General features: G+C 37.0%; 1 protein-coding gene across 14 annotated transcripts in view; it reads left to right on the top strand.

Moving 5' to 3' along the window:
- The window catches only part of GREB1L (GREB1 like retinoic acid receptor coactivator), a 242,418-nt gene that overhangs the window by 153,788 nt on the left and 67,577 nt on the right, over positions 1-21,053 (top strand). For all 14 annotated transcript variants that reach the window (XR_011420953.1, XM_023647520.2, XM_070220750.1 and 11 more), the window contains 5 exons: positions 12,148-12,276; positions 14,810-14,926; positions 15,826-15,945; positions 16,989-17,126; positions 18,785-18,970. Coding sequence is in view for 13 of the 14 variants with exons in the window: in XM_023647520.2 (XP_023503288.1) it covers positions 12,148-12,276; positions 14,810-14,926; positions 15,826-15,945; positions 16,989-17,126; positions 18,785-18,970 (690 nt within the window). In the remaining variant the exon portion in view is untranslated. The remainder of the gene's footprint in view (positions 1-12,147; positions 12,277-14,809; positions 14,927-15,825; positions 15,946-16,988; positions 17,127-18,784; positions 18,971-21,053) is intronic.

Raw genomic sequence — 21,053 nt, 5'->3', positions numbered from 1 at the left:
TACCAATATTGGAAATGAGAAAGGCAAGATCGCTAAAGATTTGAATGATATTAAAAGAATAATAAGGGAATGTTAAGAATGATTCTATGCCAATAAGTTGGCAACTTAGATGAAATCAACAAATTCCTTGAAAGGTACAAATTACAAAGCTTACACAAGAAGAAATAGATACCCTGAATAACCTTTTATGTATTTAATACATTGAAACTGTCATTAAAAATCTCAGGGAAAACTCCAGGCCCAGATGGCTTCACTGGTAGATTCCACCAAACATCTAAGGAAGAAGTAATACTAATTCTACACAAACTCTTTAAAAAATTGAAGAGAATGGACTCCTTCCTCATTTATTCTGTGAGACTACCATTACCTTGATACCGAAATCAAAGACATTATAAGAAAAGTTCAAACCAGTATCCCTCATGGAATTAATAATAACATTTTAGCATATTGAATTCAATAATATGTTAAAAAAAAGTATATCATGATCAAGTGGGGTCTATCACAGGAATACATGGTTGGTTTAACATGTGAATATCGATCAATGTTATTTACTTTAAAAAAGTAAAGCCATATAATTATGTCAATTGATGCAGAAAACGTTGACAAAATCCGATATTTATTCCTGATAAAAGCTCTTATCAAACTAGTAAAAGAAGAGAACTTCCTTAATCTGATAATGGGGATCTACCAAAAACCCACAGCTAGCATACTGAGTGATGAAAAACTGAATGCTTTCTGCCTAAGATCAGAAACAAGACAGGCATGTCTGCCCTTGCCATTTCTATTCAGGGCTGTACAGGTTCTAGCCAGTGCAATCAGGCAGGTAAAAGAAATAAAGAGGCATCCAGATTGGAAAGGAAGAAGTAAAGCTGTCGTTATTCACAGACCACGTGATTATCTATGTAGAAAATCCAATGAAATCTTAAAAAACACTACCAGAACTAATAAACTATTGACTTTAGCAACATTGCAGGATACAAAAGCAATATACATATGTCAATTGGATTTCTATGTGCCAGCAATGAACTATCAGAAATTTAAAATTTAAAAATTATAATACCATTTATAATAGCGTAAAAATATGAAATATTCAGGAATAAATCTGACAAAAGGTGTTAAAAACAACTGTACCCTGAAAACTAGAAAGCAATGCTCAGAGAAAATAAAGAAGGCCCAGATAAATTAGAGAGATATCTCTTGTTCATGGGTTGGAAGACGATTATTGTTAAGATCTCAGTTCTCTCCCAATTGACCTGTAGATTCAACACAATCCAAACCAAAATCCCAGAGGCTCTTTTTTTGGTAGACATTAATAAGCTATTTCTAAAATTCTATGGAAATAGAATAAAATAGCCAAAATAACTCTGAAAAAGAAAAAAAGAAGTTAGAAGGCTAACATTACCTGATTCCAAGAATTATTATAAAGCTACAATAATCAAAACAGCATTGTACTGGTATAAAGATATATGAATAGATCAGTGGAACAGAACAGAAAGTCTAGAAATAAATTCACACATGTATGGACAACTGACTTTTTAACAAAGGCACAGAGACATTGCAGTGAAGAAAGGATAACATTTTCAACAAATGGTGCTGGAACAATTGAATATCCATATGCAAAAACATGAACTTCAATCCATATGTCACACCACATAAAAAATTACTCAAATGGGCCATAGACCTAAGTGTAAAACTTGAAACTATAAAACTTGTAAAAGAAAACATGGGAAAAAAAATCTGTGACCTGGGTTAGGCAAATATTTCTTAGATATAACTCCAAAAGCACAATTCATAAAAGAACAAACTGAACTTCATTAAAATTAAAAACTTCTGCTCCTCAAAAGACACTATTAAGAGAATGAAAAGATAGCCACAGCCTAAGTGAAAATCTTTGCAAAGCATACACAGGGATTGTATCAAGAAGAGAGACGTTTAGAAACTCAATAATAAGAAAATAAACAATCCAGTTTTTAAAATGGCAGAAAGAGTATGGATGGCAATTAAGCCCATGAAAAGATGATTAACACCATTAGTCCTTAGGGAAATGCAAATTAAAACAACAATGAGATATCACTACACACTTAGTAGAATGGCTAAAATTAAACGACTGACTATCCAAGCAATGGCAAGGATTTGAAGGAATTGGAACTCTGATAGACTCCTGAGAACATAAAATAGTAAAACTAGTTTGGGAAACAGTTTGGCAGTTTCTTGAAAAGTTAAACATACACCTACCATATGGTCTAGCCATTCCATTCCGAGATATTTACCCAAGAGAAAAGGAATATATGTTCATACAAACGTGCAAATGTTGGTAGCAGCTTTATTTGTAATAGCCCAAAACTGGAAACAACCCAAATGTCCATCCAGGCGAATGTTTGTCCAGGTGAATGGATAAACAAATTGTTGTATGTCCATACAATGTAATATGACTCAATAAACAGTAATGAACTATTGACACTCATAACAACATGGATGAATCTCAAAATAATTATGGCAAGTGAAAGAAGCCAGACAAAAGAAAAGGTAATCCTGTATGATTCCGTTTATATAAAACTCTAGAAAATGCAAACTAATCTATAGTGACAGAAAGCAGATCAGTTGATTGCTTGGAGATGAGGGAACAAGGGAGACACAGGAGGGAGGGATGACAAGGGAGCATGAGGAGAGTTGAGAGTAATGAATATGTTCATTATTTTGACTGTGGTGATGGTTTCACAAGTATATACATATGTCAAAATTTATCAAAGTGTATACTTTGAGTATGTGCCACTTATTGTCATTTATAGCTCAATAAAGTTGTTTAAAAAGTCAATAGCTTAAGAACAGGTTAGGAAGATATCTGATTTCATGTTAATTTTAGGGGGAAAATATAGTCATGTTTTCATTAAATGCTAATTCAATCGAGTCAGCAGTAAAACATGGCTGACATTAACTAATGCAGAGCAAGAGTGCATTAATAGAAATATGGTGTCTTATTGGAAGGACATTGCCCTAACTGCAGTCTGATTGTGAAAATAGGTCTAGTGTACTTCACTTGGGAAAGGAGCCAGTTTTGTAGTCTACATTTTATGTAGGTGTCAAGGGCAAAAAGAGAGCTCGTAAAGATTTAAGCTCCTGATCATCTGGAAAACCCTTAACAAGATTTAGCAAAACAAATATTTATTGACTGTCTACTGTGTTCCAGGCACTGTGCTAAACATGTTAATTGTGACTGTGAGGTAGGTTTTAGTACCATTTTTCAGATCGTGAAACTGAATCTCGGAAAGGGTTAGCATTTGGCAAAAAAAGAGCTAGTAAATGGCAAAATCAGAATTCAAACTCTTTTTACTTACTACTCAAATGACTCCCATTTTTTAGAAAGTTTATTTTTCCCCCCAGGGATTTTGGGCTAACAGAGAGTTACTGAACCATTGCATAAAGACGATAAGGAGATTGTTTTGGCTTTTTTAAAAAAATTTTATTTCTTTAGCCACGATGTGACAGACATTGTGCCAGGAGCTGGGAATGTCCTCAGGGAGCTCATGACCTAGTGGGAGAAACAAAAAGTTACAAACTACTACAACATAGGGAGCAGAGCTGTGACTTGCTCAAGGAACCTTACAATTCTGTAAACCCTCGAGTGCATACAGGTTCCTGTTTTAAATGAAATCACCAGTAGGGAGAATCAGGCCTTGGTGAGATACAGATGCTGGGCGATCAGCTGCATACTCACTATCAGAGCACCAGATTCTGCACAACAGCCCACAGTTCAAAGTCATGTCTGAGCAAGATCACAGGCTATCACATTTTGGACATGTGGGGCTGCTCCCAAATAACCAAAACCACTAGTGTTAAGTGCTAAATATGCCATGCTACCGTACATGATAAATTCAAGAATAGAAGCATGTACAAGGTAGTAAATATTAGGGCATAACATAATAGGATTTACATTTTGGAAAGTTCACTCTGACCTTATCTAATGCTTATCTGTGCTTTCTGATTATTATATAATTGATATGTTCTGAAATGTATATGTTAATGAAGTAAAATAGGACAAACAATATAAATGAAATAAATTTTCAAAAATTAAAAATGAAACCATGGAGTCTGATCAGATTGTCTTGAGATAAGCAAAAGGGTTGGAGAACACTGATTCTTTAGTAGACAAAGGAAAACTTACACAAGGACAGTGCTTGTCTTGTGCACCATTTTACCCATAGATCCTAGCAAGGTTCTTGACACATGGTAAGTGGTCGATAAATAATTGTTGAATAAATAAATAAATGCAGCAGTGGGATCCAGTATGATAGGAACTGAAAGGTCTCCTGGATTTGGGAGTTAGATCATTGACAACTTTGCAAAAGCAGTTTATTGGAATGGAATTAGTCTTTAAAATCACTAGGTACAATTTAATGCTGAAGTAAACACTCACTTCGTATATTTAAGAAGTACTTCTGATGCCAGTTGTCAGTCTACGCAGAACTATTTTATATCTTTATTTTTTAAAAATTCATTTATTCCACTGTTCTGAAACATTTACATTTTTAAAAATATACATGTGCATGTGTGTATACCTAGGTATATAATATATTCACATATATACAGTGAAAAGTTCCTCTTCCATCCCAACTCTCGTGTACATCCCCCCACCAAACAGTTAACCACTGTTATTAGTTTCTTTCTAGATTTTCTTTATATCTATTCAAGTAAGCACAAATATACATTCTTATTTTTAGACCTTTGTTACTCCAAAGGCAGCATTTTGTCCATACTGTTCTGCACCTTACTTTTTAATTTTCCTGTTTCTTGAGATCTTTCCAAATCCATAGAGATCTTTCTCATTATATTTTTTGCTGCTACATAGTGCTATACTATCTGGATGTGTCATAATTTATTTACCCTGTCCCCTATTGATGGGCATTGATATTGTTTCCAAATGATGCAGCAATGAATCACTTCAACATGTGCCATTTCTCACAACGTTTTTTCTTTTGTATGCATGTACATAGCTGCCCAGGAATTGCTGGGTCAAATGTCCTCATTTGTAATTTCCATAGATGATGTCAAATTACTCTCCAAAGAGGGAGTACTAGTGCGTGTGTGGTGGTGTCTATTTCCACAGAGGCTCACTGACAAAGTTTATTACTGAACTTTTGGATTTTTGTCAATCTGATGGGTGAAAAATAATACCTGACTGTGTTTTTAATTTCAATTTCCCTTATCATTGACGTTGAGCATCTTTGCATTTGTTTAGAAGCTATTTGCATTTTTTTTCTATGAATTCTAAGTTTATGTCCTTTATTTTTTTAATTATTGAGTTGTTTTTTGTCGTAGTTTGGGTTTTGCTAGAGTCAGACCCTAAAGAAAGGACTTGGGTGCAAGTAATTTTGGGGGGAAGTGATCTCTGTAAGCAGGAGTAAGCCAACATGTGTGTGTTCTCTGTGTAGCTGCAGGAAACCAAGAGGGCCTGAGTCTACCAGGCCCTCTGAGAAGCATGCAGAAGGCCTCCCAGAATTATCTCTTCAAAGAATGGAAGGCTGGGACATTTATTCTCATGTCACCCATTAGTTGAGGGCTGCCCCAGAAGTGTTATACTCTCTCACACTTCTGGCCCACACACAGGACTGAGAGCTTGGTGGCCTTGGAGAAGGCCGTGAGACAAAAAACTAAAAGAAGCTAGATGTGAGTTTGACGTTAAGATGCTGTCTCCGGGAATCTATATTCACACAGAACTGTCCACCATAGCTTCTGCAGAAATCAAAGATAGGCCAAAGGGATGTGATGTGGGGCAACGAAGTGTCTACAACAGTAGTCTTTTTTCTTATTGACTTCTGCTGACAGAAACACATAGTGTAATTGTCTGTGAGTTATAAATATTTTCCCTAGTTCATACTTTTGCTTATAGTGTTTTAAGAAATAACAGCTCTATTGAGCTACCTTTCCTATACCATACAATTCACCTGTTAAAAGTGTACAATTAATGGTTTTTAGTATATTCACAAACTTGTGCAACCGTCACCACAATAAATTTCAGAACATTTTCATCACTCCAAGAGAAACCCTGTACCCATTAGCAGTCACTCCCCATTTCACCCCTCTCCTCAGCCCCTGGCAACCACAAATCTGCTATTTCTGTGGATTTGTCTATTCTGGACATTTCATATAAATGGAATCATACAACGTATGGTCTTTTGTAACTGGCTGCTTTCATTTGGCATAATGTTTCCAGAGTTCATCCATGTTGTAGCATGTATCAGTACTTCATTCCTTTGTACTACCGAATAATATCCCATCTTACGGATATACTGCATTTTATTTATCCACTTATCAGTTGATGGACATTTGGGTTGTTTCCACTTTGGGACTGTTATGAATAATGGATATCTGTGTACAGATTATTGTGTGGACATATGTTTTCTCTTCTTTCTCATTTCGTACCAAGAACTGGAATTGCTGGGTCATATGGTAAATCTATGTATAACCTTTTGAGGAACTATTTTCCAAAGTGGCTGCACCATTTTACATTCCCACCAGCAATGTGTGAGAGTTCCAGTTTCTCCATATCCTCACCAACAATTGCTACTGTCTGTCTTTTTTATTTTAGCCATCCTAGTATGTGTGAAGTAGTATTTCGTTGTGGTTTTGATTTGCCTTTCTCCAATGGTTAATGATGTTAAGCATTTTCTTTCACGTGCTCTTTGTCCATTTGTATATCTTCTTTGGGGAAATATCTATACAAATCATCTGCCCATTTTTCAGTTGGGTTATCTGTCTATGTTTTATTGAGTTGTAAGGGTTGTTTATACATTCTTGGTACAAGTCCGTTATCAGAGATATTATTTGCAAATATTTCTCCCACTCTCAGGGTTGTTTTTTCAGTCTCTTGATGGTGTCCTTTGAAGCACTTAAGTATTTTTATTTTGATGATGTCCAGTTCATCTATTTTTTCCTTTTGTGGCTTGTGCTTTTGGTGTCACATCTAAGAAAACATTGCCTAACCCAAGGCCATGGAGATTTACTCCTGTGTTTTCTTCTAAGATTGTTATAGTTTTAGCTCTTACATTTAGATCTATAGTCCATTTTTGGTTAATTTTTGTAGGTGGTGTGAGGAAGAAGTCCATCTTCATTCTTTTGCATGTGGATATTGAGTCGTCCCATAACCATTTGTTGAAAAGACTAGTTTTTTACCCATTGAATTTTCTTTGCGCTCTTGTCATAATTCAATTGCCCATAAAATGTAAGGGTTTGTTTCTGGACTCGGTGCTATTCTGTTGACCTGTATGTCTATCCTTATGCCAAAGCCACACTGCTTGATTATCATAGCTTTATATGAAGTTCTCAAATGTGGAAGTGTAAATCCTCCAGCTTTGTTTATTTTTTTCCCCAAGATTATTTTGGTTATTCTGGGTCCCTTGCATTTCTATATGAATTTTAGGATTACCTTGTCAATTTCTGCAAAGAAACCAGCTGGAATTTTGATAGGGGTTGCACTAAATCTTTAGAACAATTTGAGGAGTATAGCCATCTCAACAATATCAAGTCTGATCTATGAGCATGGGATGTTTCCCCATTTATTTAGGTCTTTTTAAATTCCTTTTAACAATGTTTTGTAGTTTTCATAGTATGTTATGCACTTTTCTTATTAAATTTATTCCTGTTTATTCTATCTGATGCTATTGTAAATGGAAATTTTTCCTTAATTTTATTTTTCTATGTTCATTACAAGTGCATAGAAATACAATTGAGTTTTGTGTATTAATCTGGTATCCTGCCACCTTGGTGAACTCATTTATTTATTTATTTATTTTTCGTGAGGAAGATTGGCCATGATATCTGTTGCCAATTTTCTTCTTTTTGCTTGAGAAAGATTGTCCCCGAGCTAACATCCATGCCAATCTTCCTCTATTTTGTATGTGGGACACTGCTCCAGAATGGCTTGATGAGCAGTGGGTAGGTCCACACCTGGGATCCCAACCTGTGAACCCCGGGCCACTGAAGCCGAGTGCTTGAACTTAACCACTACGCCACTGGGCAAGCCCCTAACGTTTACTAACTCTCATAGTTTTGTAGTGTATTCCTTAGGATTTCCTTTTTGTTCATTTCATTTGAGTCATCTAATTTGATGTCTATATGAGTTTGCTAGGGCTGCTCTAACCAAATACCATAGACTAAGTGGCTTAAACAGCAGAAATTTATTTTCTCACAGTTCTGAAGGCTGCAAGTCCAAGATCAAAGTGCAGTAGAGTTGGTTTTCCCTGAGTCCTTCTTCCCTGGGTTGCAGATAGCAGCCTTCTTTATACCCTCACATGGCCTTTCCTCTCTGCATGTGCATCCCTAGTGTCTTTTTCTCTTCTTATATGGAAATCAGTCATATTAAATTAAGGCCCCACCCTTATGACCCCATTTAACCTTAATTACCTCTTTAAAGATCCTATCTCCAAATACTGTCACATTTCTAAGGTACTAGGTTTTAGGGCTTCAACATATGAATTTTGTGTGGGAGGGGGGACACACAATTCAGTCCATAGCAGGGATACAGTTGTTCATAATATTCCTTTATAATTCTTTTGATTTCTGTAAGGTTGATAGTGATGCCCTCTTTTTCATTTTTGATGTTAGTAATTTGCATCTTTTCTCTTTTTTTCTTGGTCAATCTAGATAACAGTTTGTCAATTTTGTTGATTTACTCAAAGAACAAGCTTTTGGTTTGTTGATTTTTCACTATTGTTTCTCTATTCCCTACTTCATTCATTTCTGTTTTAGTTTTTATTATTTCCTTTCTTCTGCTTACTTTGGGTTTAGTGTGCTTTTTTTTTTTCTACTTTCTTAAGGTGGAAGGTTAGGTAATTTATTTGAGATCTTTCTTCTTTTTTAATATAGATATTTACAGCCATAAATTTCTCTCTAAGCACTTCTTTAATGGCATCTCATAAGTTTTCATATGTTGATTTTCATTTTTATTTGTCTTAAAGTGATATCTAATTTCCCTTGTGATTTCTTCTTTGATCCATTACTTATTTAGGAGTGTGTTGTTTCATTTCCACAGATTTGTGGATTTCTCAGATTTCTTCTGTTATTGGTTGTTATTTGATTCCACTAAGGTCAGAGAATGTATTTTGCATGATTTCAATTCTTTAAATTTATTGAAGCTTGTCTTATCACCTATCCTGGAAAATGTTCCCTGTGCACTTGAAAAGAATGTATATTCTGCTTCCATTGGGGAATGTTCTATTGATATCAAGTAGGTCTAGTTTGTTTATAGTGTTGTTCATGTCTTCTGTTTCTCTGTTGATCATCTCACTAGTTATTCTATCCATTATTGAAAGCAGAGCATTGAAGCTTCCAACAATTATTGTTGAATTGCATATTTCTCCCTTCAATTTTGTTCTTGCTTCATTAATTTGGGGCTCTGTTGCTAGGTGCATATATGTTTATAATTGTTATGTTTTCCTGGTGGATCAACCCTTTTATCATTATAAAATGTCCTCCTTTATCTCTAGCAATAGTTTTTGTCTTAAAGTCTATTTTTTATGATGTTAGTATGGCCATTTCAGCTCTCTTCTGGGTATGGTTTGCATGGTTATAGTGTGTTTTGCCATACAGAATTTTTAAACTTTTATGTAACTGAATATATCAGTCTTTTTTTATGGCTTCCACATTTTGAACAATAGTTTGATCTTTTCCATTTCAAGGTGATAATTAACTCTCCCATGGTTTCTTCTATTATTTCTATATCTTTAGTTTTTATGTTTATATTTTTTATCCATTTGATTTTATTTTATACTTGGTATAAGATATGGGTCCAGCTTAATTTTTTTCTTATACATCCAATTGCCTCAACACACTTTATTAAATAGTTCATCTTCATTGCTGCTTTGAACTGCTACCTTTATCTTATACTAAGTTCTCATGTGTATTTGCATTTACTTCTTACTGTCTTTTTTGTTCCATTGTTCTGTTTTTCTACTAATACACCAAGACCATAGTATTTTGTTGACTGAGGTTTTGTAATGTCTTATATCATCAGGCTAGCCTCCCCTCATTTCTCTTATTTTTCAGAATGTTTCCAGCTATTCTTGTGTGTTTATTTTTTTCCTATCAACATTACATCAATTTGCCTACTTAAAACATTCAAATAATTCTAATAGTAGTTCTAATAATATCTACACCTGTTGATATTTTCCTAGGATCATATTAAATTTATAAATTAACTTAGATTGGCATTTTTTTGGCAAGAAATATTCCTAGTCAGAAACGTGGCATGTCTTGACATTTGTTCAGATCTATTTTCATGATTTTCAGAAGTATTTTTTTTAATTTTTAAAAATCTTTAATATGAAAATTTTAAATACATATAAAAAGAAAGAGAATATAATGTAATAAACCACTACCATAGACCTATCACCCAACCTCAGTAATTATGAACACAGGGCTAATATTTAGTCTTACCACTTCTCTCTTTCCCTCCTTCAATATTTTAAAACAAATCCCAAACATTATATTAAAGAAATATTGTAAAGTTTTCTTGATATAGGTGTGTACATTTCTTATTAAGGTTATTCCTAGGCATCTGATCTAGCTAATGGTTGTTGTTCATATTTATGAAAGTTTATTTCTGTACATTAATTTTGTACCCTTTCATTATTTTAAAAATATTGGTCTGTGCTGTTGGAATTCATTGATTTGAAAAAATAAGGCGAACCACAACCCTTCATAATTCATCAACCACATTTCATCTATATGTTTAGCTGAGCTGTTAGAAATATGCTAAAACTGTAGGTATAAATTAGAGTCGTAAGCTATTAGTCTTGTTCCAAATGATATGCTTGTGGCCTGAAACATAGCTTACCTGGGACTCCTATCCCATAAGGCTGTCTTTTAAAACCTGACACACTTGGGCTGACTTCAGTTTCCTGCAACTTTATAATGTTGGATGTGCACTTGCCAGCTTCTGTTCTTCCTGTGGACCTTAAAATCACTCCCTGGTGGTAAACCAGGCCCCATAAAGGCACATTAACCCTTCTAAGCTAGTAGGGGACCATTTTAGTCTTTTGAGTTCTTATGAGTAGCACTGATCAGATGTATCAGGAATCAAGTTGTAGTATGAATGCTAATTTTTTAAATAATTTTTTCATGTAGCACCATCAGTGTCCTGCTCGTTAGAGCACTTTGTTTTTCAAATTGTCAGAGAGTTTTAACAGTCCCTTTGGAGTTTTTGGGGGGTTTTTTAAATCTTTAATTTTTTCCTTTTTCTCCTAAAGTCCCCCAGTACATAGTTGTGTACTTTTGGTTGTGGGTCCTTCCAGTTGTGGCATGTGGGATGCCGCCTCAGCATGGCCTGATGAGTGGTGCCATGTCTGCGCCCAGGATTCAAACCGGCGAAACCCTGGGCCAGCGGAGCAGAGCGTGCGAACTTCACTGCTTGGCCACAGGGCCGGCCCCTAACAGTCTCTTTGGATGCTTTCCTGTGTTAATTGATTAAGCTCTTCTCTTGGAGTAGAGTCAGGGATTTAGAGTCTATACGCGTTTTCAAAAACTCTAGTTGGCTTGAGTCTTTATCCCCTTAGCCTGGGTCTGAAATGGCCTATAGTTTTTCCGGACTGAATTATTTTCTGAGTCCAAATAGGGACTTTCTTTTGGATGTACCTGGTATTACATAGGTAAATTAATTCTAGTTTATTCAGAAAATTAAAGCAACTTTCCTTCAGAGAAAAGTGCTTTCTCCTAGATCACAGTGACTTAGTTTGTACGATACTTTTTAAATGACAAACCAATCTGGATAAAGATAAATATATCTTGTTAAAATATGGCTTTGAGGGGAACTGTGGAGACAGTTTTAATATGGTGCATAATGATACCCTTGATGCCAGGTCATCTGACTATCACCAAGTTAAGTGACTGCTACTTCATTGAGTTCTTATAGGGATTAAGTGAATTAATATGTTTAAAGTGCTTAAAATAGCACCCAGCACATGAAACTTATAGTGAGTGATTGTTAAATACGTAAAAGAAAATAAAACCTGAATACAAAGAAACTGAGTTTCCTGAACAAGGAAAAAACTGAAATTCTACAATCTACTTTTTCTCACCTCACTCTTGTTGAATTAATGTCCTTCCTACATATATAAATAGTTGCTAATTTGAACAACCTCTTTCATTTTAAAGATTCGCCGATTCTCAGTCCAGCTAATTCTGCGATCAATTTAAGTGGAGCTCAGGACCTGACCCGGAATAAGAATGTTGTGAAGCCACTGGCTTTATCTTTGCAGGTTGTAGGGAAGACTTTTGCTGCAGGTGATGTTTTCCTCACTTATCTTTCTTTGGTAAATACATAGTCTATAGAAGATTTGTGTGAAATTTAAGTGATAAGTTGGCAGAAGAAAAGAAAAGATGCTTCTTCGCCAATTGAAGACAGAAGTGGGGCTTTTATAATAATGTATTATTATATAAAGCTTTGTTTTCCCTATGTTCCAACCAGAAGAGTCAAAGAATGTCATTTGGCACACGCAGGAGACAGCACGTTGAGTCCATTCAACAAACATTTTTTGGATACCTGTTACGATGAGGAACTGGGGAAGCAAAGACAAATACGGCTCAACCCCTGACCTCTAATGTACTTGTAACCTAGTAGGGGAGATAGACCTGTAAGAAGATATTTTCAGTGTACTACAGTAAATACAGCCATATGACTAATATGACTAACAAGAATGAGTTCTTGGAGGAGCTTGGTCTTGAACTGTGAGGACATATTCATCATACAAAGGAGTGGGGGAAGATATTTCAAATTGAGAGAAAAGCAGGGGCTCAGCTTGAAAGGAAAAGGGAAGGAAAGAAGCAGTGTGATATGTGCAGGAACTTCCAGCTGTTTGGACTCGTTAGAACCATACAAGGTAAAACTCAGGGAGTGGCAGAAGGGGAGCAAGTGTTGGACAAGGGAAATGTCATGGGAGACCAGGCTAAGAAGCATGGATTTTACTCTATAACCTGTGGAACAGAGGAGTGGCATGGTCTGATTTGAACTTGAGCTAGATCATTTTGGCAGCAAAAAAAAATAAAAAATAAAAAATAAGAGGTAAGAAAACTAGTTGGAGGTCATTTCAGTAGTCTAAGTGGGAAATGACGAGGTCCTTGGCCAGGGTAATAATAGGTTAGAGGGGGAGAGACAGATTGGAGAACTACTTAGGAAGTAAAAGTAGCAGAACTTGACTGATTAATGTGAGCATGAAGCAGAAGAAGGAGTCTTGGCTTACATCCATCTTTCTGGGCTAATGGTGGTGCCACTACTTCAGACAGAGAATATAGAAGGAGGAGCAGCTTCCCCAGGAGGAGATTGTGAGTTCGATTTTGAACATGTCAAGTTTGAGATACACATAAGACAACCAAGTGAAGCTGCTCAACAGTCATTTAATTTATCACAGGGGGAAGTCAGGACTGATGGTATAGAGTTGAGCCACCAACATGTGGTTAAAATCACCAAGGTAAATAGTATCAGCCAAGGAGAAATGTAGGGTAAGGCAAGCTGTGAACTATGGATAGAATCTTAGGAAATTCCAGTGTTTAAGGAAAAGAAATAGAGAGGTAGAAGAAAAATAAGGAGAAAGGGAGCCTATCATTCTTGGAAACTTTCCAACAGTTAGGCATCATAATTTATCCAGACCACTTTTGTTTTTACCCTGGTCCAGCAATTCTTGCAGGATCTACCTTCTGATTAGATTACAGACCTGGACAAACTGAATCCAAATTTTTACAGCATTAAAAAAATTAGTGAAATTATGGGTGTAGGCAGTAATCATCCTGGTTGCTAAAACCATGAGATGAATGGATGATGAACAACTTTATAATTAGAGGACTAGGCTAACAACTCTTGAACCCACTGATCAATATTAACCTCACAAGAAGAGAGAAAAACAGCCATTATGTGCCCCCTGATGGAAGTAGACGACAGTCCTTATGAGATACTCTTGCCAAGAAAAATCAAACTGAATCTGAGCAAGCCTCTATATCTAACAGTTAGCTTATGAGAATTAGAGGAGACGTTAAATGGCACCATGGATATCCAATCAGCAAAATCCAGAAAATGAGAAATTCTGCCAGGTTTCCAGAAATTAATTGTAACAAAGAAGAAGAAGAATCCTATAGATTAAAAGAAGTTTAAGGGACATAGCAACTAAATTCGATGTATGGATCTTTTTTGAATCCCAATTTGAGCAAGCCAACTGTAATAATCATTTCTGAGATAGTTGGGGGAAATTTGATTACTAAGATATTTTTATTAAGAAATTATTAATCATTGTTAATTTTAAGTATAATGACGATGTTATGTTTTTTTAAGAGTCCTTTTATTTTAAAAACAGATTGATTTATGAATGAAATGATATGATAAATGAGTTTTCTTCAAAATAGCCTCTGTGTTTATGTGGGATGAGGGGAAGAGAGAGAGAGGATAGATAAAGCAAGATTGGCCATGTGTAAATAAATGTTGAAGCTGGGTGGTGGATATGTAGTTTATTATACTATTCTGTCTACTTTTATATAGGTTTGAAAATTTCCATAATTCAAAGCTTAAAAAAAGTTTTCTCTTCCTTCCACCCACCATCTCCAAAGACTTCACTGAAAATGATTCTAGAAGATCTCTTGGGTCCTAGAAAGTTATTTTTAGGTGACGTTTCATTTTATTGAAGGTGCTATTCTGTTGGTTGTAGTTGGCTTTATACAACTGGGCTGTCCTGTCAGTGATGAGGGTCAGGTTTATCGTATGGTTACAGCATCACAGAAAGCGGTGTCCTGCTCAACCTCTGTTCTAAGTGGCTTCTCTTGTGTTCTACAGATGCTGCTAATGGAAACAGTAGCCATGGAGGGAAGAGCAGTACATCTAGCTCCACTCCAGCCCGCCCAGGGAATTACTCTTTGTCACCAAGACCTAGCTATGCATCAGGAGACCAAGGTACAATACCCATCTGAGAGTTTTGAAATAATGCAACTTAATTATGGAAGAAATGCTGCAGAGTTTGGAATGATGAATTATCTGACAGCACACTCTCAATTTTTCCTTAGCCTCTTATACAATGTTTTGAAAGTTTATGATTGGTGTGAACAGTAGTGATTAAATATCTTGGTGATTCCACAAGGATGAACCTATGTAGAAATTAATGTTCAAACAAATGTATAGGAAAGTGTCTCAAAAAACCATAGGCTCGGGGCCGGCTGCATGGCCAAGTGGTTAAGTTAGCACGCTCCGCTGCGGTGGCCCAGGGTTTGGATCCTGGGCGCGGACATGGCACTGCTCTCAGGCCACGTTGAGGCGGCACCCCACATGCCACAACTAGAAGGACCTGCAACTAAGATATACAACTATGTCCGGTGTGGGGGTGGGGGAGTGCGGTGGGGGTGCGCAGTGGGGGAGATAAAGCAGGAAAAAAAAAAAAAGAAAAGACAACGATTGGCAACAGTTGTTAGCTCAGGTTCCAATCTTTAAAAAAAGAAAAAAACCATAGGCTTCGCTGACCAAAGTACAGGGTTCAAAGTCCTTTCTGTTGTGAGACCCTGGGCAAATTTGAGCCTTCCTTTCACCATCTACAAAATAGGGATTACAATATACTTGTCCTGCGCCTTCACAGGGTTGTTGATAAAATCAAATAACATAATCTGGGTAAAATTGTAAATTGTAAAACAGCATACAGATGTTAAGTGGTAGTGTTAGTGTGGCTTTTTCTAATTTTATCTTTACCTCTAGAACAGTGACTTAGACTTTCTGAGTATAATCAAATTAAAGATCCTCTGTTACTTTGGCTTCTTTCCTTTCTTCCACTGCTGAACGAGGCTCATCTTTCTTTTTGCCTTCAGCTACCATGTTCATTTCTGGGCCACCAAAGAAACGACACCGGGGGTGGTATCCTGGGTCACCTGTCCCCCAACCTGGTTTAGTTGTACCTGTTCCTACAGTTCGCCCTCTTTCAAGAACTGGTAAGATTTCAACAGAAGATGAGTTTTAAGTTTTCTTTAATTAGCATCAGTATCTCCTCCTACTCTTGTTCTTTCCCTGAACATTTGAAGATAAATTTCCTTAACCAACCATTGTGTCCAGTATTATGTAAGGATATTGATAGTAGCTAATATTTGTCCCCATCAAGTCTGCCTTCCCTAAAAGCACATACATCAACACAATAAGTCTTAACTCTCCATCCGGCTTTGTTTTAGCCCATAGTATTGATAAGACATTCTTTACATAGGGTATTATGCTACCAACTCACCACCATAGACCACAAATGAACTTGCTTCACCAGTAGTGGTGTTAGATGTGTCCTCCTGTGATCTGGTCCCCTGTGTGACCCATACTTATTATTTCTGGCCTAGATGATTTAGTCTGTGACTAAAATCCTGAAAAACCAACTGGTTCTCCTTTATAATACCCAAGCTGTGGCCATTTGGTGCCTACAGTTAAATGTTCAAATGCTCATCTATCTTTCTGTACCAAGCACAGACAAACATAAATATATTAATTCTAAGACATAGATGGGGTTCTTTAAAAATTTGTTTGTTTAAATTTTAAAGACTACATGGAGATGATATCTACACAAAGAATTATGCCAATATGTTACTGTGGTCACCTCTAGGTAGTACTCACTAAAGAAGAGTTTATCCTTCTTCACACTTTTCTGTACTTTTCAAATTTTCTACAATGAGCAGATATGCTTTGATAATCTGGAGGGGAAAGATAAAATACAAAACAGAATCCAAAAGATTGCATGTAGAAAAACAATTTGAAGGAAAAACTACCACAGTGCTAAATAGTGCTTATCTCTAAATGATGTGATAATGGTTGATTTTTTTTCTTTTGTTTTTCTCACTTCTAATTTTATATAATAAACATGAATTACGTCAATAAAAAAATAAATCATTAGACTTCTAAAAGTTCTGTATTAAAAGTGTTAACGCTGCATTGATTTCAATTGTATTTCATTTAGCTTTCAGGTCTAATCCTTCTTGTCAAACAACTTTTTTTCCAGAGTCTCTTTTATCTGCCCCAGTTCCACAGACCCCATTAACTGGAATTTTACAACCTCGACCCATTCCTGCGGGGGAAACTGTAATTGTTCCTGAAAACCTGCTGAGTAACTCAGGAGTTAGACCAGTAATTCTGATAGGTAAGGCAAAGGAATTCCAAGTTGCCTGTGTCCACTGGAATCTAGAGGTGTTTCTCCATTTCCTTGTGTGTGTATTTACTCATGTGTTCATGAATGTATTCATTTATTCCTCTATTGATTCTTTCAGCTTTTATTGGTCAGCTCCTTCGTGCTATACTAAACGTGTGACTAGAAGTTGGGGATAAGGCAAAGTCTTTGTTCCCACAAGGAGCACTGTTTAGTAGGGGAGTCTGTCGTGTAAATAACAATCACAACACTCTGTGATACTGTGAACCTCTTAGCTGTAGAGGTTCACAGCCAAGAACTATAAGAACTCACAAGAGAGGGAGCTTAACTCTGCCTGAAAGGGGTCTGAGAAGACTTCTCAGAGGTGATGTTTCAGCTGGGTTCTGCAGGGTAGGCAGGAGTGGACAAGGTAGGGGAGAGGACATATCAGTCGAAGGGAGCCAAACCATAGAGAAAAGAAACAAGCTGAGCCAGCCACAGTCCCACTCAGGAGAACCAAGAGGTCCCACAGTTGCAGATCTAAACCATGGGGAAGCGTCTGTGAATCAGTATCTTTAAGGAGTTGGAATCTTTCCAAGCTGTTGGTAGAGGTGTAGAAATTTAGGGGTCCCTAGATTCCGGGACTAACTTAATGCCTTTCATACACACATCTAGAGTCCCCTCCTTTGGGAGCTAGCCTGGGCCAGAAGGAGACTGCATACTTCACCTTTGGGACTAAACAGATAGGATGTTGTAGCCCCACTAGGTCTTTACAGTATGTCTATGTGAGGTGTTATCTGCTTCTTCTGGTTGGCTTGAGCCTCCTGACACAGATAGTTTTGCTTCAAGCCCTGTCCTTTATCAGGCTGCCCTATCCACTGTTCCTGTACCTGTAGGCACTGGGAGAATATCAGTTATTTAAATTCCATACAGTCAGGAAGTTCTTCTTGAGCATTTGAGTCGCATGCTTAGTGCAACTGAGCCTTGGAAAGATACGTAGAACGTGGGGCCTTTAAGAAACTCACAGAGGGACTGTCTCTTGGTGAAGACCCCACCAAAACAGGGTATATTTTCAACATATTTTTGTCGTATCTACTTGTAAGATAATTTGAGGCTGTTTACTGACGTTTAGGAAGAGAATATAACAAAAATAACTAAGATAGCAAAAAGTGTAGGAACCTCCAAGGACCTGTTACTGGCAGAATGTTGCTGTTGATCAATGAGTTTAGCTTAAAGAAATTTTAAAGAAAATCTCAGGAACTAAAACATGTTATTGTAGTTTGTTTTCTGATTTCCCATCTAAAAAGAGACTTGATCAGGAATTTTATCAGAAAATATTTTATCATTGCAGTTTTACAGAGGATACCGAGATGTTTTGCAAACTCTCATCAATCCTCTATGGCAGAAATGTAATGTTAACATGTCCTGTCCGTGGGAAACGGGGACAAAATAATTTGAGTATTTTGCTTTCTGTTCATCTGGTTTAATTTAGGGGTAGAGTTTGGAGCATCCGAGTGAATTCCCTAGGATTGATATATTTGAGTGACTTGTTTGGTAGCCATCTCAGAGCACAGGAAACTTTGCTAAGCATCTTTGATCCTAGTTGAGAAGTGTACCTGGTGGCACCTCAAAAAGAAATATTGAACTTTATTGACCTGCTTCTATTGGGGCAGGCTATGGCACTTTACCCTATTTCTATGGAAATGTTGGTGACATTGTTGTGAGTCCTCTGCTGGTGAACTGCTACAAGATTCCACAGTTGGAAAACAAAGATTTGGAACAATTAGGGTTGACTGGCAGCCAACTCCTGAGCGTGGAAAACATGATTCTTCTGACGATACAGTATCTTGTGCGGCTGGGTAAGCTATTTTCAATAATCATTTGATGGTGATGATTTTTATTCTTTTTTGTAACATTTTTCCTTGCTTTCCTCACCTCTCACATTTATCTACCATCTCTTACTTTCCCTCTTCCACTTCTAACATTCTTTGCCTTCAACCCACTCTCTACGACTTTTCCTTTTCCTCTCCTCCATTTCTTTTCTATTCCTTTCTGCCACTTGCTTATTTCTTCCCCCCCCCACCCCGCCCCCCACCCCCACCCCAGTTTCTCTCAGATCCAGCCTCCCTTGCTCCTCACATTGCTTCTTTGGGTCCTAGAAGAGATAAATTGCCCCACCTAGTGTCCAGTCTCATGATGGTCCTAAGGTCTCCAAAGTAGTTGATGTAGGCAAAAGCTTAAAGGGCTGTGCCATGGGCACCCTCCCCAGGGGAGTCTCGCCAAGCCACTTTTCCGAAAGTGCAATGACCATCTGGAATGTGAATGTAGACATTGCCTTAGACAGTTATTTCCAGTTTTCCACTTAGCCTTTTTATCTGAGTTATCCATTGTCCCCACACCAATCTTTTTCTTCTCCAGCTACAGCTCTTTGATGTAGTCCCATCATGCTTTCCCTCACTGAGGTAGTAACTGTGGATTCCCTGGAAGGCTCTCTAGGCTGTTGGGTAAGGGGGACACATAGGTCATGAACTCTTGACTTCCTCTATTTGACTATCCTCCTGAGCCCACAGTGGGTGTATGCAGGTCCCTTGACAATACTGTAATGGTTCAGCAGCATTTACATTGCAATGTCCTTTATTTTGCAAACTGCAGTAGGCTGTGCAACCTAATTATACATTCACTCTAGGACTTCAAGCCGCTTATTAGGAAAATGTTCAAGATGTAAAATTACATGTCAAAAATATTATTTGCACTCTTGTGAATATTTTTAACGTTTGAAAATACTTTGGTGTTAAATAGTAAAAACACGGGGCTAAACAACATTCGAAAAAACTAAAAGTTTCATTCAGCAGGCCAGATCTAGTCTTTGGAACATCAGCTAGCAATGGTGGCTGTGACTCTCGGTGCCCTGGGAGCCCGAAAGTCCTGCTTTGACACGGGCTTTTGAAACTTGCAAGGCTTCAGATATCTCATGAGCCACTTTTATGATAAACCTAGGGCTTGCTGTTTATGCTTATTAGTGGGTAATAAACTTATAAAACCACCTGTGTCTGCAGCTCGTTTGATGTCGTAATTTTAATTGCTACATGCTGACTTGACTGTGTTCTAAGATCTAAAATCAGCTTCTAGAGGCATCCAGAATCAGTAAAACATAGAGTAATACTATTATAGCAAACCAAACCAATCAGTGTAGCATTTTTTTCAATCTTAATAACAATTTAAAATATCAAAGTCCAAGTTAACTAAGTGAACTGATTAAATGGTCAAAACAAAATGTCTTCCCTTAAATTACTAAAAGCTCTTATTTTAAAAAATAGGGGGCCAGCCTGGTGGCATAGTGGTTAAGTTCATGCACTCTGCTTTGGCGGCCCAGAGTTCACAGGTTCAGATCCCGGGCGCGGACCTAGCACTGCTCATCAAGCCATGCTGTGGCGGCGTCCCACATAAAATAGAGGCATATTGGCACCGATGTTAGCAACGATCTTCCTCAAGCAAAAGAGAGGAAGATTGGCAATAGATTTTAGCTCAGGGCCAATCTTACTCACACAAAAAAGAAAGAAAAATCTCTAATTAGACAAAACTCTTCTCTGCTTTACTGGACCAGTTCCCTCCAGAGTTTTACTTGCAACCAATTAATTATGTCTCTCAATGTACAATGTTTTAATCTAAATTTTGTATGTTGTGATATCTCTTTTCTTCAACAACTAGCTCTTTTGGAGTCCGTTAAATTTTTTTTTTGCCTTCAGAGGTTTTGAAGAAGGCCAGCGAGAATATTTTCACATATGCCATAGATTATAGATAAACATTGAAAAAAATAAATCCAAACTTCCAGAAGGACAGGTCTAATACTTGGCTGGCTCAGTCTCCTGGAGGTAACAGAAGGAGAAGAGCAAGACTAGTCAGAAGAAACAGGCCTTTCCACTACAGTCACTTTTTTAAAAA

Source organism: Equus caballus, chromosome 8, assembly GCF_041296265.1.
Source record: "Equus caballus isolate H_3958 breed thoroughbred chromosome 8, TB-T2T, whole genome shotgun sequence".
In the NCBI taxonomy this organism is placed as follows: Eukaryota; Metazoa; Chordata; class Mammalia; order Perissodactyla; family Equidae; genus Equus; species Equus caballus.
The sequence above is the reverse complement of the archived record's forward strand: the minus strand, read 5'-3'. Positions and strand labels throughout refer to the sequence as shown.